The following is a 27765-nucleotide window of genomic DNA, read 5'->3' on the forward strand; positions in this document are numbered from 1 at the left end:
TATTTCTATTTTCTTTTCAGAACTGAAGGCAGAAGCTAGTGTAGTGGAACAGATGAGTAGTTGTGAGAGTTCCTCAGATTCCAAAAGTTCATCATCTTCCAGCAGTGAGGATAGTTCTAGTGACTCAGAAGATGAAGAGTGCAGATCGTCTTCTTCTGACCCAGGGGGTTATGTCTCAGAACATCCCACCATGTCTACCATGCCACAGTACAGAAGTCCCGATACTGATGCTGAGCATAATAAATTTCATGACAACAGCGGCTTTCTGATGAATACTTTACGTAAGTATACATAAACATGACTAATAGTTGAGCCGGCGCCGTGGCTCAATAGGCTAATCCTCCACCTTGCAGCGCCGGCACACCGGATTCTAGTCCCGGTTGGGGCGCCGGATTCTGTCCCGGTTGCCCCTCTTCCAGGCCAGCTCTCTGCTGTGGCCAGGGAGTGCAGTGGAGGATGGCCCAGGTGCTTGGGCCCTGCACCCCATGGGAGACCAGGAAAAGCACCTGGCTCCTGGCTCCTGCCATTGGATCGGCGCACCTCAGCACGGTGCGCCGGCTGCAGCGGCGGCCATTGGAGGGTGAACCAACGGCAAAGGAAGACCTTTCTCTCTCTGTCTCTCTCTCTCACTGTCTACTCTGCCTGTCAAAAAAAAAAAAAAAAACATGACTAATAGGCCATGTGGATTATGATCTAAAATTTGAGTAAAGAGGATGACTCCTATTTTATGTATTTGATGCTATTAACCACTGCCATTTCAGTGAATTAGGTCAGAATAAACATCACAGCTTTATTTTCCTACCAGATTTTTGCCACTGATCTGAGCTGTTTACTACCTGTCAGGTTTTTAAAAATTTTATTTATTTATTTTATTTTTAAAGATTTATTTATTTATTTGGCCGGCGCCGCGGCTCACTAGGCTAATCCTCCGCCTAGCAGCGCCGGCACACCGGGTTCTAGTCCCGGTCGGGGTGCCGGATTCTGTCCCGGTTGCTCCTCTTCCAGGCCAGCCCTCTGCTGTGGCCCGGGAGTGCAGTGGAGGATGGCCCAGGTGCTTGGGCCCTGCACCCCATGGGAGACCAGGAAAAGCACCTGGCTCCTAGCTCCTGCCACCGGATCGGCGCGGTGCGCCGGCCGCAGCGCGCTGGCCGCGGCCGCCATTGGAGGGTGAACCAACGGCAAAGGAAGACCTTTCTCTGTCTCTCTCTCTCACTGTCCACTCTGCCTGTCAAAAAAAAAAAAAAAAAAGATTTATTTATTTATTTGAAAGTCAGAGTTTCACAGAGAGAGAGAGAGAGAGGTCTTCCATCCTCTGTTCACTCCCCAATTGGCTGCAACAGCTGGAGCTGTGCCGATCCAGCCAGGAGCCAGGAGCTTCTTATGGGTCTCCCATGTGAGTACAGGGGCCCAAGGTGTACTTGGGGACCAAGATGGCCCAAGATTGAACTGGGCCATCTTCTACTTGGGCCATCTTCTACTGCTTTCCCAGGCCATGACGGAGAGCTGGATTGGAAATGGAGCAGCTGCGACTTGAACTGGCGCCCATATGGGATGCCAGCCCAGCAGACGGAGGCATCACTTGCTACACCACAGCACCGGCCCCCTGTTCAACTTTAAATAAACATCAACAGAGGGCTTAGGACTTAAGGAATGCTCATTTCTTTTACTAAGCATTAAATGAAGATAATAAGTATATCTATCATATATTATCATTTCTTTGGGGTAATGAGACCAGACAGAATACCCATAGGTTCTTTTTTTTTTTTTTTTTTTGACAGATAGAGTTAGATAGGGAGGAGGGAGGGAGGGAGAGAGAGAGAGAGAGAGAGAGAAAGAGAAAGAAAGGTCTTCCTTCCGTTGGTTCACCCCCAAATGGCCGCTACGGCTGGTGCTGCGCCGATCCGAAGCCAGGAGCCAGGTGCTTCCTCCTGGTTTCCCATGTAAGGTACAGGGGCCCAAGCACCTGGGCCATCCTCCACTGCCTTCCCGGGCCACAGCAAAGAGCTGGACTGGAAGAGGAGCAACCAGGACTAGAACCTGGCGCCCATATGGGATGCCGGCGCCACAAGGCAGAGGATTAACCAAGTGAGCCACCGTGCCGGCTCCAGGACTAAAGTTATAAAACTCTTAAAAGATCTAAGTGTAAATCTTCTTAATCTTGATTAAACAGTAACTTCTTAGATATAACATTAAAGCACAAGCAATAGAAAAGATAATTTGGACTTTTGTGCTTCCAAGGAACCTATCAAGAAAGTGAAAAGAAACCTACATAATGGGAGAAAGTATTTCAAAATCATACATATAAGAGGGTTCTACCCAAAGCATATAAAAACTCTTATAATTCAATATATTTTTTAGTTGACAAAGGGTTTGAATAGACATTTAACCAAAGAAGATACACAGGTGCTCCATATCATTAGCCACTAGGGAAATGTAAATAACAATCACAGTGAGATTTCACTTCACACTCACTGGAATGACTAGGATAAGAAAGAAAATAACAAATGTTGGTGGTAAGGATGTGGGAAAATTGGAACCCTAATGCGTTACTGGTGGGACTGCAAAATGTTGCAGCCACTTTAAAGAACATTTTGGCAGTTTCTCAATGAGTTAAGCAGAGTTATCACGTCACTCAGTAATTCCATTCTTTAGTGATATGGTCAAAAGAATTGAAACATGTCCACATAAAAACCTGCAAGTATGTAAGATTTGTGTATAAATTTTCATAGCAACATTGTTCATAGTTACTTAAATGTTCATCAGATGATAAATGGATAAATAAAATAGGATATATCCATACTGTTAAATCTTCTTAAATAAAATGAAATGAAGTACTGATAAATGCTACAACATGAATGAACCTAGAAAGCACTGTCACATGAAAGAAGTTTGTTACAAAAGACCACATATTGTATAATTCCATTTATATGAAATGCCCACAATAGGCATATCCATAATGGAAAGTAGTTTAGTGGTTACTAAGGGCAGGGAAAATAGGAAATAAGGATTGCTGACTTATGTGAGATATCTTTTTGGAGTGATGAAAATGTTCAAAACTTACACAATGGTAGTGGTTTCACAGCTCTGAATATGTTTTAAAAAGTCACTGAATTGTATAATTTAAAAGGGTTTATTTATTGTATATGAATTATATATCAATAAAACTTCTCAAAAAGAAACAAAGCAGAAATATAAGAAAATTTTAAATATGTCAATTTAACTATCTAAGTGATTTCATTCAATCCCATAGCTTCAAATAAACCCCTATAGTCAGTGACTCCCAAATCTTTATTTCCAGCTCCAATCTCTGCCTTGGGCTCCAGACTAAGGTATCCAGTTGCCTATAGGTTATACACATGAATATTTACTAGTTTTCTCAAATGTACTACATTGAATTGAACTTGTGATTTTTCACTTGTGATTTTCCTTCAGTGTCTCACATCTCAGTCAAAGATAACCACCACTAATCCCATTGTTCACACCAGAAACCTTGGAGTCATTTTTTACTTCCTGCTTTTGCTTCTAAATCCAGTGCTTCAAATATCCCATAAACTCTCTCTTCAAAGAATACCAGACCATTTACTGCTACTTCCACTGGACCACCTGAGTCAAAACCAACTTTATTTCTACGTGAGGGACTGCAGTTGACTCAACTCCTCTCCTTGCTTCCACGTTCCTGGCACACCATTATATTATTCACTGATGCACAATTGGGTTCACATCATATGCCTACTTAAAATTTTCCCATGAATTCCCATTATGTTTCAAACAAAATTCAGAGCTTTTACCCTGACTTTCTATATATCTTTCTATTTGTTTCCTACCATTCTCTTCCTCATTCATTCCACACTTGCCACAATGCCTTTCTTGCAAGTCAGAATATAGCAAGCAAGCATGCTCCTACCTGGGGGCATTTGCACTTGCTGTTCCCCTAGCCTTTTTTTTTATTTAATACTTTTTTCTACTTGTTTCTCTGTTCCAATGCCACTCCAACTACCCTATCTAAAATAACACCTCCCACCACTATCTCCTACTCATGTTAAATTTTTTCATAGCTTTTATCCCTACATGGCATTATGTTGTATATTTATTTGTTGACTGCCTTTCTATACTGAAATGTAAGCTTCATGACCATAAGCACACAGTTGAATTACAAAAACAATCAATGCATTATTAGCATGTATTCCTTAATGATTTTAATGCACTTTAACTGACAGATTGTATAACTTTTTTTCACTTTTCAAAATGTGAAGCTGATCTAAATTAGTTTCTTCTTTCTTATGATGTAATAAATAAATTATGAAAAGAAGGGTGATGTTGGTATATGAAAGACTAAGAGGCTGAAACTATGCTGAAGTTTGATGGTATATGTATATTTTTGTTCTTTCTAGGCAGTATTAGTGGAACTACTAATTGTGATTAATTATGGGATGATCAATCTGATTATTATAAAATGATATCTAAACAGAATCACTTTAGTATTATAGTTTATATGTATTTGTGGCATATCAATATGCAGAAATACATATGTTAAATATATAATTACAGGTTCATTTCTTTTTTATTTTAGGAAATGATTTGCAGCTGAGTGAATCAGGAAGTGACAGTGATGACTGAAGAAATTTTTAGCTGTATATATAAAGTTTATATGGTATCTGATTTTTTTATATTAAGAATAAAAATTGCTAGGGCTAAAGAAAGTGTCTTTGTTTTTGATGACAAAAGAAATTAAATTTGATTCCAAATTTTCACTTGATGTTGTATTTTTAACCTTTTATTGAGTACCAGCATTTCCATGTGTTATCTTTATTTGCTTGCTTAAGGCCTAACCTGTCCCATGTATTGTTAGTTAACAAGTGGTACACATGTCATAGACTCTTAAGTTTAGTGCTGTTTTACCACACTATTGTCTCCAGTTGTGCAGTGCAGTGTCAAAAGCTATTGACTGGCCGGCGCCGCGGCTCACTAGGCTAATCCTCCACCTTGCGGCGCCAGCACACTGGGTTCTAGTCCCGGTCGGAGCACCGGATTCTGTCCTGGTTGCCCCTCTTCCAGGCCAGCTCTCTGCTGTGGCCAGGGAGTGCAGTGGAGGATGGCCCAAGTGCTTGGGCCCTGCACCCCATGAGAGACCAGGAGAGGTACCTAGCTCCTGCCATCGGATCAGCGCGGTGCGCCGGCCGCAGCGGCCATTGGAGGGTGAACCAACGGCAAAGGAAGACCTTTCTCTCTGTCTCTCTCTCTCACTGTCCACTCTGCCTGTCAAAAAAATAAAAATTAAAAAAAAAAAGCTACTGACTTATGATAAATATCCATGGTTTTAAATTATATCTCTAAGCTTTTTTTCTCTGATAGTCCTTAAACTATGATTAAAAATACTTTAATTCTTGACAAATCTATAAATGAGGGTAAATGTGAAATTAAGTAATTATTTTAATGGTCTTGACAAATCTATAAATGAGGGTAAATGTGAAATTAAGTAATTATTTTAATGGAACAAATGTTATCTCTTAGAATATTTTCACCAATTTGTTTTTGTCAGAAAAAGAAACAGTAAAGCATTAAGGAGATATTTAATTTTATAATATCTTTGAATTTGGGGGAAGAATGATAAATACTAAATTATAGTTGAAAGCCACTGACTAGCAGTTTCCTTTTAATTTAAAATATATTTTTAGAGCAGAGGTTTATAGCAAAATTGAGCAGAAAGTTTAGAGTTCCAGTGTTCTCTCTCACCGCTATCCATATTCCACAAAGGAGTCATATATTATGCAATTGATGAACTTACCTTGATACATCGCTAGCACTTAAAGTCCATAGTTTACATTAGGATTAACTCTTGATGTTGTACATTTTATGGGTTTCTGAAAACTGCATCCAATAATAACATGTATCCATCACTATAGTAATATAGAATGTTTCACCATCCTAAAAATCACATATGTTCTTCCTATTCATCTCTCTCTATTCTTTTTTTTTTTTTTTTTTTTTTTTTTTTTTTTTTTTTGACAGGCAGAGTGGACAGTGAGAGAGAGAGACAGAGAGAAAGGTCTTCCTTTGCCGTTGGTTCACCCTCCAATGGCCGCCGCGGCCGGTGCGCTGCGGCCGGTGCACCGCGCTGATCCGATGGCAGGAGCCAGGAGCCAGGTGCTTTTCCTGGTCTCCCATGGGGTGCAGGGCCCAAGCACCTGGGCCATCAGCAGAGAGCTAGCCTGGAAGAGGGGCAACCGGGACAGAATCCGGCGCCCCAACCGGGACTAGAACCCGGTGTGCCGGCGCCGCTAGGCGGAGGATTAGCCTAGTGAGCTGCGGCGCCGGCCTCTCTCTCTCCATTCTAATACCTAACAACCACTAATCTTTTTATTGTCTTCATAGCTTTGCCATTTCCAGAATATCGTATAGTTTGAATCATGCAGTATATATGTAGTTTATTTCACTTACTAATAGGAATTTAAGTTTCCTACATGTCTGGACGTACCAGAGTCTATCCACTCATCTATTGGAGATCATCTCAGTTACTTCAAGTTTTAGCAGTTATAAAATTCTTTAATTAACTTCATCTTTTACCATTAGAATTTCTATAATGTCTTTTGGAAAATTCATGTGTTTTGGTCTTTTTAAAATAAATATTTTAACTATCTTTTTAAATATTTATTTATTTATTTATTTATTTATTTATTTATTTTTGACAGGCAGAGTTAGAGAGACAGAAAGAAAGGTCTTCCTTCCATCGGTTTACTCCCCAAATGGCCACCACAGCCGGCGTGCTGCAGCCGGCACACCTGCCAATCCAAAGCCAGGAGCCAGGTGCTTCCTCCTGATCTCCCATGCGGGTGCAGGGCCCAAGCCCTTGGGCCATCCTGCACTGCACTCCCGGGCCACAGCAGAGAGCTGGACTGGAAGAGGAGCAACTGGGACAGAATCCGGCACCCCAACTGGGACTAGAACCCGGGGTGCCAGTGCTGCAGGTGGAGGATTAGCCTAGTGAACTAATTATTTATTTTTGAAATATTTAGTTTTTATTTATTTGAAAGGCAGAGCTACAGAGAGAGAGAGAGAGAGAAAGGAATCTTCCATCTGCTGGTTCACTCTAAATGGCTGCAACAACCAGGACTGGGCCAGGCTGAAGTAAGGAGCCAGGAGCTTCATCTGGATCTCCCACATGGGTACAAGGGCCCAAGGACTTGGGCCATCTTACACTGCTTTCCCAGACACATAAGCAGAGAGCTGGATCAGAAGTGGAGGATCTGGTGGGGCCGGCATCCCATATGGGCATTGGTTCCAGTCGCAGCTGTTTCACTTCTGATCCAGCTCTCTGCTATGGCCTGGGAAAGCAGTAGAAGATGGCCCAAGTCCTTGAGCCTCCGCACCCAAGTGTGAGGACCTGGAGGAAGCTCCTGGCTCCTGGCTTTGGATCGGCGCAGCTCTGGCCCATTGCAGCCAACTGGGGAGTAAACTAGCAGATGGAAGACTCTCTTTCTGCCTCTCCTCTCTCTGTGTAACTTTGCCTTTCAAATAAATAGAGGAGGAGGAGGAGGGGCCTACTTTGTTAATCAGTCTTCATTTTTTAAAATTTTATTTGTCAGTATTACTTAGCTGAGAACTTTATCATTTATTAACTAAAGCAAGTTCATACATTGAAAGTAGTTAGTAAAACTTGCTTACTTAAATATAGTAATACAAATTAGGATGATTTTTACTGAAAAATGTTATGTTGAGGTTCTTTTATTAATGTTAACTCTACCAGAAATGAGTACATGGTGATATGAGCTGGTGATGCTAACTACAAAACAAACTTTACTTCCTGTAATGCAAACAGCTCATCTTCCCTCCGTATTTTTCCCCCATAAATGAAACATTCTTAAATATCATTTTTTTGGTTTGCATTCCTAGTTTATCATCATTCTCTGTAACCCTCAAGGACATATTTAAGTAGCCCAGGAATGAAATAGTATCTTTCTTTCTTCTATATCTCCTTTTTAAAAAAACATTTTATTTAGGGTATTTATTTAATATTAAATTTTCAGTTATTTAATATTTAATTTTATTTAAGGCATTTCATTTATTTCCTATATATAGAATCAGGAACATAGTGATACTTTCCACCCTACCCTTCCTCCTGCCCACGCTCTCACCCTTTTTTCCTATTCCCATTCTTATTTTTTACAAAGATATATTTTCAGTTAACTTTATACTCCTAATATTTAGCCTACACTAAGTAAAGAGTTCAACAAATAGTATGAAGAAAAAAAACACTGTTCTTCAACAGTTGAGACAAGGGCTATTAAAAATCATCAAATCTCAAAGTATCAATTTGAGTCCTACACATTACGTTTTAGGTTCTCTAAGTTACCACAGATCATGGAAAACATGGTATTTGTCTTTTTGGGACTGGCTTATTTCACTAAGTATAATGGTTTCCAGTTGCATCCATTTTGTTGCAAATGACGGGATTTTTTTTTTTTTATTCCATAGTGAATATATCTCCTTACTTCATTCATTTTCAGGATTATACAAGTTCTCAGATATAATGTTCTCTGCCAGAAATGTCTGATGATCCTGGCATAATTCTAAGCACATATCTTTTTAGTTTGATCTGCTCTGAATGGCTTGGTTAAACTAGTAATACAATAAGCAAGCAAGAGTTAGACATGTTAGAACTCAGGCATTATATGTTCAGATGCACTTCCTGTAACAATTATCTTAGTAATTTCCAATTTATTGAGATGGATCAAAAGAACTAAAGAATGTAACATTTTATTAAAAATACAATATAAAAAGGTTGATAATGTCAATATTTTGTAGACTGACGTATCTTTTCCATGAAGAAAACTCAGTTTGATGGAGTAGGTGATATTAACACGTGGGAAATTTTTTTTCAGAACACAACAATCAATAGAGAAGACTTCTGTGATTCTAAAATGTGTGTAGATTGCTCCCTGCCAGCAAGCAAATAAGCAATGATCAGCAGCCGAGTGTCTTGTGATTCAATTCAGCTCTATCACTGTCTGTAGAGATAGCATCAGATTCCACAGGTAGAGCACTCAGTCCCCAAAACTTCCTCTCCCCCACCACACACACAAACACATTCTCAATTTCAGATGCCAACTGAGGTCCCAGGTTTTTTCCCCTGTGGTTCTGATTTATCTGGCTATAAATCAGTGTTCTCACAGCCTCCTCATTGGGTTTGATTCATTTGCACATGTCCATGGAAGTTAGAGAAACATGTTTACTAGTTTATTGTAAAGGACATTACAAAGAACACAGATGAAGGAGTGCATGGGGCAAAATATGGGAGAAGGTGCTTCCAATCCCCAGGAACCTGCATGGTTAACGGATGGATTTTTATTGAGACTTCATTGAATAGGTATGATTCCCAGTAGACTGGGTAGGGAAACCCAGCAAGGCCTGTTGGTTCAAATTCTTCAGCATTTCTTCGTAGAGATTATGGGGCAAGACTTCCCTGGAATGAGAAGGGTCCTATGATCTGTTATCAGACAAGGTAGATTAGAGATTTATGACCAACTACAGAGCAGGCCAAGTTTGGGAATATTGTTAGATTCCATACCCAACTTGAGAAAGATAAATTCTAGTTTTATGGCCTGCCTTGGGGAGAAAAAAGGAACAGGTGAATGTAAGGCAGGAAGAAGTCAGACAAAGAGACTGTTTCCTGTAACTTGCTCCTGAGACCCAAAGTGCCCTAACACTGTTCTAGTCATTTAGGAAATAACAAGGGTTATGGGAGTGATGAGCCAAGAACTATTAACAAACACCAAAAAATGTATCATCATAATCCCACAGACACTCAAAATGTACTGATGAAATACAAAACCTGAGGAAACTTGAAAAGTAGCCTGATTCTTGCATGTATTCCCTTGCACTTAGAGACCCATCAGCACAGGGCAGAGACTTACTGGTTCACAGCCTCTGTCCTGTCTTTGGCCAAGTAGCTTCACTGCTACTTCCCACAGCTCGCGAGATTTCTGGCTTACAGAGAAAGTATCTCTGGGAAGCATAGTTTCCAGTTTAAACTAAGTCAATCAGAGCCAACTCTAAAACTGGAAACAAGTCAACTGCCCATCAACAGAAGAAGAGGGAAACAAATTGTGGCATGTTTATATAGTGAATTCTTTCAAACAATGGGGAAAAATTTTGCTACAGGCAATACCATGAATGAATCTCACAGATGTAGCTTGTATTGAAGAGTATAAATCAAACAAAATTACAGTGTTATTCTATCTACATGAAGTTCAAAACAGGCAAAGCAAATCTATTGTGTTGGAAGTCAGAATAATGATTATCTTGAGGGAGGTAGGTTTGGGAGGCAGAACAGAAGTAGTGGACTTTGCTGAAGAACAAGACTATAGAGAAATTTTGTTTTTAAATTTCATCTTGGTAGTGGTGTGTGAATTACAGATATATAAAAAGTAATGAAGTGGTACACTTGATATTAGTACATTTATCAAAAGTTTTATTTTAAAAGACTAAAATAGGAAAAATATTCGCAACAAAGTGGATGGCAGATCATTGATATCAATGATAAATGCAATGATGTTGATCAAATACCTGACCTGAAGTGAGCATGTAGAAAAATTTGCACTGAAGAACCCTATAAAAAAGTTAATGATATACAAAGAGATCTTACTGTTTTACAATAAAGAGATAAACAACTCAGTAGAAAATTGGGCAAGGATGGTATTCAACCTAGCAGTTAAGATGCTCACTTCCCACATCAGGGTACCTGTGTTCAGTATCTGGTTGAACCTCCTGACTCCAGCTTCCTGCTAATGCAGCCCTTATGAGATGGTGGTGATGACTCAAGCATTTGGGTTCTTGCCACTGAGATGGGAGACTTGTATTGAGTTTTGGGCTCCCAGCTTTGTTTTGGCTCAGTCTCAGACACTAAAAGTATTTGGGGAGCAAACCAATGGATGGGAGGGCACACCTTCTCTCCCCCTCTCTCTGTCTCTCCCTCTCAAAGGAGGAGGAGGATGGAAGGAAAGGAGGGAAGATGGGAAAGATAGAGAAAGAGAAGGAAAAGAAAAAGAGAAAAAGATAAGAAAGAAGGAAAGAAAAAATGGACAAAGAAGATGGGTAGTTCTAAAAGTTACAGACGCATATACTGCTGAGTCAGCAATCTACCTTCTGCAAGTGTATCCAGGTGTATGTAACTTATAGGCCTTGTTATTGTGTTATTTGTAGTAACAAAAGATCAAATCTGAATATGCATCAATTGAGGACTAGTTAAATAACCTATATTTACATCCATACAGTTAACAGTGTTCACAAATTTATTGGCTGTTTGAGTATCCTCTATTCACTTTTCTTGAACATTTTTTCATTATCCATCTTTTTGTTATTAAGTTTTAGAGCTGGGGCCGGCACGGTGGTGTACTAGGTTAATCCTCCACCTGCGGCACTGGCATTCCATGTGGGCGCCGGTTCTAGTCCCGGTTGCTCCTCTTCCAGTCCAGCTCTCTGCAGTGGCCCGGCAAGGCAGTGGAGGATGGCCCAAATGCTTAGGCCCCTGCACCTGCAAGGGAGACCAGGAGAAGCACCTGGCTCCTGGCTTCGGATCGGCATAGCTCCAGCCATTACAGCCATTTGGGGAGTGAAGCAATGGAAGGAAGACCTTTCTTTCTCCCTCTCCCTCTCATTTTCTGTAACTCTACCTGTCAAATAAAAAAAAAAGTTTTAGAGCTTTGTATATACTCTGGACATAATTCTTTTACAGATATATGTAACATGAATATTTTTCCCACTCTATAAGTTATCTTTTAATGATGACTTTGGTAAACAAAAGTTCTTAATATCATCCAACATATCACTTTTTATGATTACCCTACTTTATGTCTTATTTAAGAAATTTTAGCTCACTTCAGACTTATAAGGATGGTCTCTGTTTTCCTCTAAAAATTATTTTCCTACTTCAATATTTAGCTCTACAATCCATATAGAATTGATTTTTATGTGTAAGAGTCAATAATTTGACATATACATTTACAGATGTTTTTATTTTTTTGCAAACACCATCATTTTCCCCAATTTACTGCAGCATCACCTTTGTCATGAAAAGTATATGTGTGGAGGGCTGGCACCGTGGCTCACTTGGTTAATCCTCTGCCTGCAGCACTGGCATCCCATATGGGCGCCGGTTCTAGTCTTGATTGCTCCTCTTCCAGTCCAGCTCTCTGCTGTGGTCCGGGAGGGCAATGGAGGATGGCCCAAGTGTTTGGGCCCCTGCACCTGCATGGGAGACCAGGGAGAAGCACCTGGCTCCTGGCTTCGGATCGGTGCAGTGCTGGCCTTGGCAGCCATTTGGGGAGTGAACCAATGGAAGGGAGACCTCTCTCGCTCTGAAAAAATTAAAAAAATAAGAAAGTATATGTGTGAATCTTTTTCTGAACTTTATTCTGTTCCATTTATTGCCTTATCTGTCATGTGTCAATCCATTTTGTTACATTTACAATAGCTTTATAATAAGTCTTAGATTAGATAATACAAGTTCCCCACAATTCTTCAAGATTAGCTTTTCTATTCTTGAATTTTATTTTGCATTTCCATGTGAATTTTTAAAATCCATTTGTTTTCTACACTGACAGATTTTGTGTTGAAACTGTAGGTTGACTTGGGGGATATTGACATCTTTATAATATGAGCCTTCCAAATAGTGAGCATGGTATGTCTTCATTTACTTGGAACTTCTTTAATTTCTTTCAGGATAATTTTATAGTTTTTAGTGTTAAGTTCTTGAACCTCTTTCAAGAGATTTATTGTTATGCTGTTAGAGCTGATCTTTTTGTTCAATATTTTATTTATCATTTTTTGAGATAACTTTTTTTTTTGACAGAGTGGATAGTGAGAGAGAGAGAGAGAGAGAGAGAGAGAAAGGTCTTCCTTCTGCCGTTGGTTCACCCTCCAATGGCCGCCACGGCTGGAGTGCTGCGGCCTGCGCACCGCGCTGATCCGAAGGCAGGAGCCAGGTGCTTCTCCTGGTCTCCTATGGGGTGCAGGGCCCAAGCACTTGGGCCATCCTCCACTGCCTTCCCGGGCCACAGCAGAGAGCTGGACTGGAAGAAGGGCAACCGGGAAAGAATCCGGTGCCCTGACCGGGACTAGAACCCGGTGTGCCGGCACCGCTAGGTGGAGGATTAGCCTATTGAGCCGCGGCGCTCGCCGAGATAACATATTTTTAATTTACATTGTAGGCAAAGGTTTAATGGCTCTAATAAATTAAGAGTTCAACAAGTAAAAGTAAAAAGACCATAGTCCAGCAAGAACATAAGCAAGAGCTAGAAGCAATAATCAAATGAAAACATTTTCATCTTCACTCATATAAAATAACTATTAAAATAGTCACAAAGTCCTTAAAACTATAATGTATATAATTCCTATTTTTTTTTTTTAATTTTTGACAGGCAGAGTGGACAGTGAGAGAGAGAGACAGAGAGAGAAAGGTCTTCCTTTGCCGTTGGTTCACCCTCCAATGGCCGCCGCTGCAGCCGGCGCACCGCGCTGATCCAATGGCAGGAGCCAGGATCCAGGTGCTTTTCCTGGTCTCCCATGGGGTGCAGGGCCCAAGCACCTGGGCCATCCTCCACTGCACTCCCTGGCCACAGCAGAGAGCTGGCCTGGAAGAGGGGCAACCGGGACAGAATCCGGCGCCCCAACCGGGACTAGAACCCGGTGTGCCGGCGCCGCAAGGTGGAGGATTAGCCTATTGAGCCACGGCGCCGGCCTATAATTCCTATTAAAACTCTCTTTTTTTCTTTCTTTGATGTTGATATTTAAATGCAATTTATTTTTGTGAGCTGACTTTATATTCAAGGTCCATGTTAAACACATGTTCTCTTTTGATCTCATATTTGCCTCTACTCTCTGACTACATTGGTGTCTATCACTTTACAGCTTCAGTCTCCTTTCTACATATGACTGTAAAACATCTTTCTCTAATGTCATATCACAGAAGCAACAAGTATTCTTTATTCTTATCCCTAATTGATTCTGATATTTAGGTTCCTCCACTTTTATTTTCTTTTGAAAGTTTATTGTCTTTGAAAAGTGCTCATTTCTATTGGGAAGGTGCTTTCTAACTGTTATCAACTTAGAAAAGATACTGAGTATAAGAAGTACCTTGATTTGATATAAATGGACCTAGATGGTGCCTGCGACTCAAGTCCTTTCTCTGTCCCTTCTGAGCTCCTCTGAAATACTCTTCAGGATAGAACAGGAGAGGGGTTTTAAATTAGTGTTTCTCAAATACCTGACATAAGAATCACTAGAGGTACTTGTTTAAAAACACAAGTTCTTATATATGATCATTTCCCTTGAAAAATTCTGATTCAGTAGATCTCAGTAGGGACCTAAGAACCTCCCTAAATGATGCTTATCATCAGGAAAATTGAATTTACATAGGACAAGATTAAGATTGCTGCCATCTTTGATAGTATTTTATTCTATGAATACTATAATAATATATTGCCATTATCAAGAGAACTTCATCTAAACAAAAGTGTAAGAAAATCAATGCCAAGAATCTCAAATTTGGAACTAAGGGTTTATATGAGCACAAATGAATTAGTGCATTGCGTACAAATGCTGATCCACCTACTCTCCCAGATCAAAAGCTGTTCTAGCAGTAGAAATGACAGAATAAGGAAATTCACCAACATAGTTAGGTCTTCAAACATCTGTACCTCCACTAGTTAACTAGCTATTTCTTTTTTTTTTAATTAAATATTTATTTATTTGAGTACACAGGGAGAGGAGATGCAGAGAGAGAGAGAGACATGTTCCATCCAATGGTTCACTCCCCAATTGGCCGCAATGGCCAGAGCTGCACTGATCCGAAGCCAGGAGCCAGGAGCCTCCTCTGTCTCCCATGCGGGTGCAGGGGCCCAAGGACTTGGGCCATCTTCTACTGCTTTCCCAGGCCATAGCAGAGAGCTAGATTGGAAGTGGAGCAGCCAGGTCTCAAACCGGCGCCCATATGGGATGCCGGCACTGTAAGCCAGGGCTTTAACCCATTGCACCACAGCGCTGGCCCCTTAACTAGTTATTTCTGACTGCTCATTTGTTTTACATACAGAGTGATTAACAAAAAGAATAACTATGGTTATTCATTAATACCACATTCAGAAATGAAGCTGGACCCTCCTTTGGGTACAGGTTGGTGGGAGAGAGAGGAAATGAAGGGTGTAATAGAAGCGGAGAAGATGTGGTCAAAGTCTGAGTTAAAGTTTAGGGAGGAAAAGACCTTATTTGTCAATGAATTATTCAAGTAGGTAATGTAAGAATTCTATTTTGCAAGAAATAGAATCATAGGTTTTCTCTCTCATATTCTCAAAGCAGTTTATTCTGGAATTGCCAGACTTCCTTGTGGTTATGCCTTTGCATAACTCTTAACCATTGTTTTCTCTTTTCTTTTGACTGACAACTAGAGGGACACCATGCTCTTGTTCTTTCCCTCCTTGACATAGCAAAAATAGCATGGTATAAAATGCATCTATTGTCATCATCTTTGTTCTCGTTTCTTCTCTGATAATGTCTAAATATAATATTCTAGAGTAGTTAGAGAGTCCATCCACTGAGAATTAAGAAAAGTAATGTTTGCACTGGTACCTAGAACATAACTGTTTTTACAGACAGTACCTAGAACATAATTTTTGCACAAATTAAATTTTATTTCTTTAATGAAAGGGGGTTTCATCTTGAAATGAGAAAATGAAAACTGACTTTAGCAAAGAAAAATGATTCCCAAATGTACATTACCAATCTTTTCCTCTCATTTTCTGGACCCCCACTTTTTAAATTGCTTAAATGATATTTTTAGCTGACCTTTACAATATCAGTAACTACAACCAACTCCTTTTACCTCAAGTTCAATTTTGTGATGACCTTTCCTCTTTAATGCATTTCAATTCACCTACATTCCTACTTCCATTTACATAGCTTCCATACCTGAATAATGGCCAAAGTTTCACAGATAGCAATCTCTACCCTTCCTATCATAGCATAATAAAAATTCCACATTTATCACTTACTGACAATGTTACATTGGAAAAATTTCTTAATTTCTTCGAACATTAGTTTCTATAAAACAAGGATAGTAGTAAGAAATAGAACAAATACTTATGTTATATATACATATTACATATGTACTTCACATATATTTATATTAACCTTGCACATAATAGGTGCTCAATAAAGCAGCTACCGGTACCCTCATATCAGTGTTTTGATCTGTGCTCAGGCACTCTTTTCTGAGCTATCTTGTAGGTATTTGCAAAGGTAATCTTTCTGAAATGTACATTTCCTTGACAATTTTCTAGCATTGGCTCATCACTCTTGTGACTTGTAAGGTGTTTTCCTTTCCCCATGTTTACCTTTTATACAATCGTTCTTTTAAACTAGAACACCAGCCCTTTCTTTTCCTATAGCTTCCTGCTTTGCTCTCAATCAGGCAGTTACTGAAACTGACACCCACAGGGTTAAACCTAGTTGCTGAAACCACCCCTTCTCCCCCCCCACACACCCAGTACCCCTTTTCACTGTAGTCTGGCAGCTGTCCTAACTGCCTACTGAAGCCAAATGCTTGAGGAGAGAGAAAGAAGCCAGCCATGAATCCCTTCCAGCAAAATGAGTCCAAGGAAACTCTTTTTTCACCTGTCTCCACTGAAGAGACACCACCTCGACTCTCCAGCCCGGCAAAGAAGACACCTCCGGTAAGTCTCCAAATTCAGTTCGGCCTCTGGCAGCAGTAGCTGTCTTCTTTTGGCTTCTGTCCATGGCCTCTGAAGCTTCAGGCTGAGCTGTGCTAGATTATTAGAACTATTCTCTCTTGGAGTCAGAATTCACCTGCAAACAAAATCTAAGTCGAAGCTTCCTTTACTTAGAAAAGGAAACAGCAAGAAGAGGGAGTCAGAGTTCTACTGGGATCCAGAGCTCTGCTGTATTTCATTGCATTTTTGGAGTTTCTCTAGGAGGGAAAAAGGCAATTTGAATGTCCAGGGAAACTTGGCAAGCATTCCTGTCTAGAGAACTGTGTGTGATTGTTCCTTCTTTACCAATACAAAAACTCAGCCCTTAGTTCCCCCGGTGTACAGAGCCTTCTGCTGGACACCAACAGAAGTTTTAGATGAGAGCCCATCTCTGTTACTGTGTGTTCCCAGTTTACAGTGGGAGGTAAGACAAAGAAGCTGTAATGTTTTGTATTGCATGCTTGTTAAAACACTTCCAAATTTATTATTTCATTTATCCTCATGCCAAAATCCTGTAATTGGAGAGGATATAGTAATAATATCCAGGATTTACTGAATCCTTACTGTAGGCCAAGAGGTAGTATTATTCTCATTTCTTTGGAGTAACAGAGCTAAGGCATAGAGACAGATGTAGCGATATGGCTAGTGTGTCAGTATGTTAACACAGCCAGCAACTGTGTTACAGATAGTGAAGTACATTAACCAAACTCTTAGTTGCAGGATTCTCCAACTCTGAGCTGGGAAGATAGGATGCCCAGTTCTTTGTGGTGCATTAACATACTTTCATAAATTTGGAGGATTGTTAATGAATGTCTATATATATGGGTAAAAGAATGAAAGTGCTAATTTTTTATAAATATTTTTAAAATTAGTTATATCACTTCTGGTTCCAAAGTATTGAAATCTGTTAACAAAGATGTGTATACCTCCTATGAAATAAGAGGCAATATAAATCTTATGATAAGATTTGACTGTTTCAAGAACAGATATCTCCACCTGCATCTCATGTGACTTATTATAAAGGTAGAGGTTGAAATAAAACATGACATTTCTTATGTCTTGATTGGTATAGTGCATGATATAACATAATCCCTTTAATGTCCAGTAAGAATATCATGAAAATTTTATAGAATATCCTTAGTAGGAATAGTGGGCATTTAATTTTAGGGGACCTAAGCACTTTGACCAAAGTCTAAGTAATCAGTCAGCTTACCTTTAGAAATCTCTGCCTTCCATATTGAGCCCTGTGTCTGGCTCCAGCAGCCTCTGAGGGGGAAACCAGCCTAATTCCAGGGTTTCTCCCAGTAGGGCAAATGAACCAGATGCAGACAAGAGGGGTAAATCCCCAAAGTAGCACTAAGCAGGATACTATCTGGATTTCAGGTACTCACTTCATAGGCCACCTCTTCATTCTGTTGCTAGAAATAAATATGATTATTCTTTAGCCCAGAGACCCAGTCATTTAACAATTGTGGGAAATCAGCAGGTCCTAGAACAAGAAATGTATGAGCAGTAGCATATTAAATAAATAAGGAACAAGATAGCATCCCATTAGTTTCTGTTACTCTTAAATTAGAAATATGAGTACTTTTAATGTGATAATAGATGTTTCATGAAGGGTAGAGACCATTGCTCCATATCACCCATTATAGCCACTTAAATAAATGAATCTCAGTTGTGGAGCAATCTAGTGTTTAAAGTAGACAAAAATAGCTCATGCTTGAACCATTGCCTTTCTGTTGCACAGAAAATCTGTGGCTCCAACTATCCACTGAGCATTGCCTTCATTGTGGTGAATGAATTCTGCGAGCGTTTTTCCTATTATGGCATGAAAGGTAATTTGATGTCCAGGGTCCTACTCACCCCATGTTTTTAACTCCCCGCTCTCCTTGTGTACACTTATTTCCCTTAACTACTTTTTCTGCCTTGGTCCAAATTGGTCCTTTCCTTCAGCCAAAATCTTCAGCAAATGCTTCATAGGATTTTATATAATAGCTCATGCAAGCCAAGATTTGAAAGACCTGACAGAAAGCAGGACACAGCCTGTGAGAACCTAGGCGGGAAAGCTCTCATCATCACAATTCCATTCCTGACACTTGTTTGTCAGGTCTAAAAATCATATTGTCGCTTGGGAAAGAGGAAAAAGAGAATCTCAGAATCACCATGTTGTCTTTGTAATTGTCCTCAATGCCATTATGAGTGCACATAGACTGAAGGGGGAGTATTTTATGTGTATAGTCAGTATAACCCTGTCGACTCCCACGACTCTCATGGCCCTGCTGCTACTGCCTGGTGGCAGTCACCCCTTTGTTACTTCACTGATGGAAGTGCCAAAAGCCAGGAGCAACTTTAAAGACCAGAGGTCGAATATACTTCTCCATGTCACTGTAACATATTGATCTTGTTTTGTCTCCTTTTTTTGCACCGTAGCTGTGCTTACCCTGTATTTCCTGTATTTCCTGCACTGGAATGAGGACACCTCCACATCTGTCTACCATGCCTTCAGCAGCCTCTGCTATTTCACTCCCATCCTGGGAGCAGCCATTGCTGACTCATGGCTGGGGAAATTCAAGTAAGGAAAATGGCGGCTCAAATACCCAGCAATTTCAGATTAATAGTACAGAAGGTTATCACTTCTAGCCCCTTGCAGCCAAGCAAGAACATACTTATGCCTTCCATGACAAATAAGAAGACCTATGACTGACAACACAGAAAGGCTATTTCTGCTATTAATTTTTCACATGTGAGAATATTATTTCTTTAAATCTAGTTTTATTTTTCTATTTTGTAGTTTAATGCTTAATCTCTTCTGCTCATTGTGGAAATAGAGATTACTATCCACTAGACAGTGTATAACCTTAGAGACCTTCATGTAGTTATTTACACTTACTCCATCTGTTCTCAAAACTGAATCATCCTAAATCCTTTAGTACCTTATGAGTCCCTTTTTCCATGTCTTCTACCATCTCTGTTTCTCTTCTCTGGCTTCTTTCTGTAGTTTTATTTTTCAGAACTCAATATTTTTTCTTTTTTTAAAAAAAGATTTATTTATTTACTTGAAAATCAGAGTTATACAGAGAGAGAAGGAGAGGCAGAGAGAGAGAGAGAGAGAGAGAGGTCTTCCATCCTCTGGTTCACTCCCCAGATGGCCTCATCAGCTGGAGTTGTGCCAATCTGAAGCCAGGAGCCAGGAGCTTCTTCCAGATCTCCCATGAGGATGCAGGAGCCCAAGCACTTGGGCCATCTTCCACTGCTTTCCCAGGCCATAGCAGAGAGCTGGAGTGGAAGAGGAGCAGCCGGGACTGGAACCCATATGGCTCCCATATGGGATGCCAGCACTGCAGGCAGCGGCTTTACCCACTACACCACAGTGCCGGCCCCCAGCACTCAATATTTTCATGAGTTAAACTAATACTCTATTCAGTTAAGTATCTTTTAAATACCTGAAAACACCATGGAAATATGGTATCATATTATACTTGTTATAACATCACCCTTAGAGGTTTGAGATGGATCTTGTATATCTACTGCCCAGTTATTTTCTGTGGATTTGTCATTATTGGATTTCCTTAAATTAGCATTTCCACTAATGTAAGTTCTATTGAAAACCTGGTTATATAGGGTAGAATGAGTTATGTTGGAAAATAAATTTCTTATGCTCAAATAAGTTTAGAAAATGCAAGTTTGGGGGCTGGTGCCATGGCTCACTAGGTTAATTCTCCACCTGCGGTGCCGGCATCCCATATGGGAACCGGGTTCTAGTCCTGGTTGCTCCTCTTCCAGTCCAGCTCTCTGCTGTGGCCCGAGAAGGCAGTGGAGGATGGCCCAAGTGCTTGGGCTCCTGCACCCACATGGGAGACCAGCAGGAAGCACCTGGCTCCTGGCTTCGGATCGGCGCTGCACTGGCCTTAGTGGCCATTTGTGGGGTGAACCAACGGAAGGAAGACCTTTCTCTCTCTCTGTCTATAACTCTACCTGTCAAATAAAAAAAAAAGAATATAGTTAAAGAAAATGCAAGTTTGGACAAAGCTAAAAATATTCCCTACTGCATCAATGCCTTATAGCCTTTAACATGATAAAACACTGTAAAATATCCAAGGGAAGGTTATAGTACATACTGTTTCCCAAACTAATTTGACCTTGGAATATTTTTTTCAGAGTACTTACTGTAGTGTTCCAAGAACTCCTTGCTGTAAAAAATGGTTTCTATCTTAGTTTGGTGAATAACAAAGAGTCTTCAAAAATTAATGCAAAATGCATATTACAAAAACCTGCATGGGTTATGCCTACAGTGCCTCAAACTCTGATATAAATTTGCACTCAAACTTCAATGTGAATTATATCATGGACTCCAAAATTTTTTGCACCAAAATAAACTTATCTATTAATTCCATTTTCCTTGAACTTTCTGAATGCCACTCATATGAACTCATTGTTCTGAACTTAATCAGCACCTAATATGAATCTATGGACATAGGAGAGTACTAAACACACTTTCTTAAGAAAGTGTGGGTGGTGGTTGAGCTCTATGTTTGCTTCATGTGTAGTAATAGTCACTGAGTTCATCCAGATAGGGAATTGATGCTATATACTGGATAAAAACTAAGAACCATGTTCCACTTATTTAGTTCAAAATAAAAACTCACATGACAGCGCTTTTATTTCTAAAATAACCTCCTTTAGGATTGAAGAAGTACAGTTTTAAGATTTGATGAACAACAGCTTCCTGCCTATTTCAGAGGAATTCAGTAACCTCTAATTGAACCCTTAACCCAGTCCTCCTTGAGGTATATTTTAAAGTCTATTTTTATTGAATTATTATTGACATAAAGTAATAAATCCCAAAGTCGGAAGTGTCAAGCTTGTTGAATTTTTATACCATCACATCCTTCATTCTCTGTAGAGAACGATCCCAATATTCTCTTTGCCTGCCTTCACCTTCTCCCTCAAGCTGGATTCTTTTTCTGTACCTAGAAGAAGGTGCAAACTCTAACAGCTTTCAACTAACAAAACCTTACTTGACTTTTCTTTTGCTTTCTTCTTTCTCTTATTACCATTGCTCCCAATTTTTTTAGAAAACTTTTAGGCTGGTGCTGTGGCTCAATAGGCTAATCTTCTGCCTACGGCACCAGCACCCCAAGTTCTAGTCCTGGTCAGGGTGCCGGATTCTGTCCTGGTTGCCCCTCTTCCAGGCCAGCTCTCTGCTGTGGCCCGGGAAGGCAGTGGGCCCTGCACCCGCATGGGAGACCAGAAAAACACCTGGCTCCTGGCTTCAGATCAGCGCGGTGCACCAGCCACAGCTCGCCAGCTGCAGCAGCCACTGGGGGGTGAACCAACGGAAAAAGGAAGACCTTTCTCTCTGTCTCTCTCTCTCATTGTCTACTCTGCCTATAAAAAAAAAAAAAGAAAGAAAGAAAACTTTTATTTAATAAATATAAATTTCAAAAGTACAACTTTTGGATTATAGCGGTTCCCCTCCCCATAACCACTCTCCCACTCACAAACCATCCCATCTCCTACTCCCTCTCCCATGCCATTCTTCAACAAGATTCATTTTCAATTATCTTTATATACAGAAGATCAACTTAGTATATACTAACTAAAGATTTCATCAGTTTGCACCCACACTGATACACAAAGTATAAAGTACTGTTTGAGTACTATTTTTACCATTAATTCTCATAGTATAAACACATTAAGGACAGAGATCCTACATGAGGAGTAAGTGCACAATAATTGTTGATTTAACAATTAACAATCTTATTTATGACATCAGTGATCACCCGAGGCTCTTGTCATAAGCTGCCAAGGCTATGGAAGTCTCTTGAGTTCACAAACTCTGACCTTATTTATACAAGTCCATAATCAAAGTGGAAGTTCTTTTCTCCCTTCAGAGAAAGATACCTCCTTCTTTGATGGCCTGTTCTTTCCACTGGGATCTAACTCACAGAGATCTTTCATTTAGGTCATTTTTTGCATTGCTCCCAAATTTTAAAAAGAATCATTTCTGTATGTTGCCATTCTCTCTCACTTCTTTATGCCTTCTTACAGTAGAGTAATATACTACAATGCAATAGAACCCAATTTATTTCAGTTTAATCTGATTAAATTTAATTCAATAAATGTTTATTGAACAACTTATACTTGTCTAAAGAACCTTGTGAAATAAGGAAATAAATTTTATATATACATATGTGTGCATATATATATATATATATATTTGCTTCCCATTGTTCATGTTCAAATAGGTTTAATACAGAGCAGATTGTGGTAAGTACAGTAAAATATACTATAAATAAAATTTTTTTCTCACTGAAATTACTCTAAGACCACTGATAATGATCTCTTTGTTTACAAATTCTAGTGATCTTTCCTAAATTCTCATTTATTTTGAATTTGTTTTAACATTTCAGTGATTTTGTCGCTCTTCTGTGCTTGAAACTTCCTGGCTTTCCCCAATACTATTTTCTTGTTCTCTTCCTTTTACTTTTTTGAATTATTCTTTATCTGGTGCCTCCTCCTTGCTTCTTTTTTTAATGTAATTCATTCCTGAATATAAGTGTTTTCCCCAGGTTATAACTTCCTCTGTGCTCCCTTTCTCTTGATTCTCCCTTTGCAAGTCATGTGGTATCAATGATAGTTATATGGAGATGGCTTCTCAAACTCTTTTTTTGTTTTAGATTTATTTTACTTATTTGAAAGGTAGAGTCACAGAGACAGAGATCTTCCATTGGCTTATTCACTCCCCAATTGGCTGCAACAGTCCGGGCTGGGCCAGGCTGAAGCCAAGAGCCAAGAGCTTCCTCTGGGTTTCCCACGTGGGTGCAAGGGCCCAAGCACTTAGGCCATCCTCTGCTGCTTTTCAAGGCACATCAGCAGAGAGCTGGATAGGAAGTGGAACAGCCGGAACTCAAGCCAGCACTTGTGTGATGCCAGTGTTGCAGGAGGCAGCTTAACCCACTATGCCACAGTGCTAGCTAGCCCCAGCTCCTCAGACTCTCAATATAACCCTACACTCAAACTCCAATGTTTATTATAACTGCATATTGGCATTCATCTTGGCTGTTCTTTCTCCCAGCTTCCCTACATCACCACATTCGATGGATTATCAAATTCTACCAATTCTGTGTCTATTATATCTCAAATTTTTCATATTCAATACTAAATCCCCTTATCATTCATTTCCACCACCCTATTTTGGCCTTCCTTGCCTCCAAATTGGGATATTTAAATGAACACCTAAAACGTTTTCACTGTTTTACTTTTTCCTGCAATTGAGCTATGCTACTACCAAATTAATCTTCCTAAAAGAAATCTCTGATAACATTGCGACGCTGCTCAAAAATTTCTGCTGACTAAATCACTGTCTACTAATCTCACTCCAGCTTACCCTTCTGCAGTTATTCTCATATTTGCTCCCTTTCAAGAAGTGCCACTAGAGTAAAACAGAATATTAATAGTTTCTTAATAATAACCAGTGGCATCTCTTTTCCATATCCACTTGCACTGTTTCTACTTCATGGAGTTCTTTTCTTTCTCATCCTTCCAGGTTAAACTCTTTAATGCTCAGCCCAAATTTTACCTACACTCCCTATGTTACAGCATATTCTCTCTACTTCACTTTTCACTACTAGGTAGAAGTAATCTAGTCTTCTCTGAACTGTATTTTTTCCCCTCTTAAGAAATTTACCAAACTCAATCTTATTATAATAATTTGTACATAATTTTGATAACTCTTCAAAGCACTTGAGAAAAAAACCATTTATGTTTTTATTCACAGCACTCAGTACATAGCAGGCCCATAGTAAATATTTGAATTAATAAAATTATTCACCCTTAGATACTCACGTGATTATCTAGGGGTGAATGTGTGTGAATGTGTGTGATGTGGATAGGCATGAAGATGACTTTCATTTTGTTAGGCTATTGTGGTTATTTTTTAAAAAACACAACTCTTTTGGAAGTGACTTGATATTTCTTTCAGAAAGGAAATTTCTTAAAGAAAACATGGATATCTTGTTCTTGTACAGATGTGTGTGTGTGTATGTGTGTGTGTGTACACATACACAAATAGAAAATAACAATCTAAGGAAATAAGCTCTTAAAACTACCATCCCGTTATAATTTATTCCTGATTATTTTAAGTTGGACAGTCAGGCGAAGAGTAGGCTTCTCTTTTCCCCTACTGTCTAATTTGAGTCTGCAACCTTCTTTTCTTCATTAGCTACAGGAAAACAAGATAGATTTATGTTTCAGACTTTAACTTCTTCCCCACCTCTCATGTAGTCCTCTGGGTGTGTGTGTGTGTGTGTGTGTGTGTGTATAAATACGCTTATTTTTCTTCAAGTGTTATCTTGGGGGATTAAAAACCCTCTAACATTAGAAATACTGTTAAAACCCTCTAGGGACAATTTTCTCAATTTAGTGAACAACTTCTTTTTTTAAAAAGCTTTTATTTAATGAATGCATTTTTCATAGGTACAACTTTAGGAATATAGTGGTTCTTTCCCCCATACCTGCCCTTTCACCCAGATTCCTGTCCCACCTCCTACTCCCTCTCCCATCCCCTTCTTCATTATGGTTTATTTTTAGTTTAACTTTATATAGAGGACCAACTCTATGCTAAGTATAGATTTCAACAGTTTGCACCCACAAACAACATATAAGTACACACACATCATATAAAGTACAGTTTGAGAAGAGTTTTGCAGTTAATTCTCATAGTACAACTCATTAAGGACAGAGGTCCTACATGGGGAGTAAATGCACAGTGACTTCTGTTGGTGAACAACTTCTTAAGTCCTTCCTCTGCTTGCTATTCCAGAATCCTAGCTGTGTAAAGAGGAAGTGAACACCCAGAGTCTCTCTGATTCTTGCGTAAGGATGTCCCTGTGCAGGGAGAGAAGTGAGGCTTCTTTCAAGAGTTCACATAGGAAAGACTATCTGATAAGTACACAGTAGAAAATAAAAATTGTTAAACATGCATATTGGCTTCTCATGATTTCCACAAACATCCACTGAGAGGGTAACTGAATGCTAGGATGTTATTTTAGTGTTAATTCTTAAGAGAATAAAGCATTTTTAGTTATGGTTCTTAGTTCTTACATCCTCCAACCCATGCCTCTGAGTTTGTGCACTTGACCTCGAAAATAACATATAACCCCTCTCTTCAATGTATTTATTCTGGCTTAGTATGTTCTCTCCACATTTCTCCTTTCTCTTTCTTTGAGTGGGTCTATAACTTATACTTTCTCCCTCCTACCTTCTCTGATCAGAGCTGACTCCTTCTTCATTTAAGGTCTCATCCTCTACCATCACTGCATATACTCCCTCTCAATCTCTGTATGAATGCCTCCTTTCCTAAGCTATTAATGCAAATGGCTTTTGATATTCTTACAACAAAATAAAATGTATAACTTTTTCCTCTTCCCTTTTCTCTTTCTACTTTAACCTTGTCATGAGAAAACTGAAGGAACGCTGTGTTATAAGTTAGAAAGAGTAGAAGTGAAAAAAAAAAAAAAAAGAGTAGAAGTGCCAGACCTAACCCTATTACTAATTAAGATTTCACTTTAGGAATGTCATTTGACCTCTCTGGATCCAATTTCCTGGTTTCTACAATTAAGGAATTGGTCAAGTCTACCTAAAATAGTTCTGAGTCTTGTGGTTAGGATTATAATGAACCTCATGACCCTATTTCAAATGCAGAATTTTCAAGAATCTCTTAACTTCTTTCTCCTGCTGTTAGAATTTCTTGCCAGGAGTGGGTGTTTACAGCACAGTAGTTAAGAAGCTGCTTGGAATACCTGCATTCCATATCAGAGTGCCTGGGTTGGAATCTAGGCTCTGCCTACCCTTCCAGCTTTCTACTAATGTAGCACCCTGGGCGGCAGGGGGGTGGGCAGCAGGTGATGGCTCTAGTGGTTTGGTCCCTGCTACTCACATGGGAAACCTGGATCAAGTTCCTGACTTTAAATATTGGCCTAGTCCTGCCCTGGCTGTTGCAGGCATTTGAGTAGTTAATGGAGTTCTCAGTCTCTTTGCCTTTTAAATTCATGAATAAATTTTAAAAATTGTAAAAACTAAAAAAAAATCCTGCCATTAATTTCCTTTCTTATATCCTTCTACCTAAAATACTTCCTGAGCCTTTCATCTAAAAGGTTGCCTATTTTCCTCATAAAACACATTTCTCTCATACGTTTAGTCCAACAATTGGACATTGATCCAAGTCTATCACTCCAAGTCAGAATCTTTTTGTTTATGTTTTGCTTCCTCTGATGGTCTAACATCTTCTGGGTTCTTGATATTAGTCTCTCTCTCTCTCTCTCTTTTTTTTTTCAGTTTCTTTTTATTTTTCCCTTTTCTTCTTTTTTAAAATTCCAGCAAAGACAGCTTTTCTCTAGAAGATGCTATAAGGCCTTTTGAGAAAGCCTGCCCTTTCCCCTGATGTTTATTAGTGCTGGAATAGTCATCAAAATTATTCTTCACTACATGTCATTATATTCCTCTTAAGGATATACAATGCCGGCGCCACAGCTCAATAGGCTAATCCTCCGCCTGTGGCGCTGGCACACTGGGTTCCTAGTCCTGGTCAGGGCGCCGGATTCTGTCCTGGTTGTTCCTCTTCCAGTCCAGCTCTCTGCTGTGACTCAGGGGTGCAGTGGAGGATGCCTCAAGTGCTTGGGCCCTGCACCCACATGGAAGACCAGGAGAAGCACCTGGCTTCTGGCTTCGGATCAGCGCGGTGTGCCGGCTGCAGTGGCCATTGGAGGGTGAACCAACGGTAAAGGAAGACCTTTCTCTCTCTTTCTCACTGTCCACTCTGCCTGTCAAAAAAAAAAAAAAAAAAAAAAAGGATATACAATAGAGTCAAACTAGGCAGACTTGACATTTAGAATGAGAAATTCACATCCCAATATTTTTTTTTTAAAGATTTATTTATTTATTTGAAAGTCAGAGTTACACAGAGAGAGGAGAGGCAGAGAGAGAAAGAGAGAGAGAGAGAGAGAGA

At 39.6% G+C, this 27765-nt stretch overlaps 2 protein-coding genes, 1 long non-coding RNA gene and 1 other non-coding gene across 5 annotated transcripts in view; 3 read left to right on the forward strand and 1 right to left on the reverse strand.

Moving 5' to 3' along the window:
* The window catches only part of EAF2 (ELL associated factor 2), a 41012-nt gene extending 36261 nt beyond the window's left edge, over positions 1-4751 (forward strand). The window contains exons 5-6 of the mRNA XM_002716633.6: positions 21-281; positions 4571-4751. Coding sequence (XP_002716679.3) covers positions 21-281; positions 4571-4617 — 308 coding nt within the window. The 3' untranslated portion in view covers positions 4618-4751. The remainder of the gene's footprint in view (positions 1-20; positions 282-4570) is intronic.
* A 5789-nt stretch (positions 4752-10540) lies between these two features.
* LOC127483094 (small nucleolar RNA SNORD78) lies at positions 10541-10604 on the forward strand. Its single transcript, XR_007909058.1, has one exon. It is a non-coding gene; the product is annotated as a small nucleolar RNA SNORD78 (small nucleolar RNA).
* Positions 10605-11269: 665 nt separating this feature from the next.
* On the reverse strand, positions 11270-16797 carry LOC138849296 (uncharacterized). Its single transcript, XR_011387929.2, has 2 exons — positions 16663-16797; positions 11270-11669 (listed from the first exon to the last, which is right to left on the reverse strand). It is a non-coding gene; the product is annotated as an uncharacterized LOC138849296 (long non-coding RNA).
* Positions 16607-27765, forward strand: part of SLC15A2 (solute carrier family 15 member 2) — a 40969-nt gene continuing 29810 nt past the window's right edge. Inside the window, 3 exon segments of one of the 2 annotated variants that reach the window (NM_001082700.1) lie at positions 16607-16721; positions 18505-18592; positions 19188-19329. In NM_001082700.1, coding sequence (NP_001076169.1) covers positions 16617-16721; positions 18505-18592; positions 19188-19329 — 335 coding nt within the window. In that variant the 5' untranslated portion in view covers positions 16607-16616. 2 annotated transcript variants of the gene reach the window in all.

Source organism: Oryctolagus cuniculus, chromosome 4 (assembly GCF_051225735.1).
Source record: "Oryctolagus cuniculus isolate XC-2025 breed Fujian yellow rabbit chromosome 4, ASM5122573v1, whole genome shotgun sequence".
Lineage (NCBI taxonomy): Eukaryota > Metazoa > Chordata > Mammalia > Lagomorpha > Leporidae > Oryctolagus > Oryctolagus cuniculus.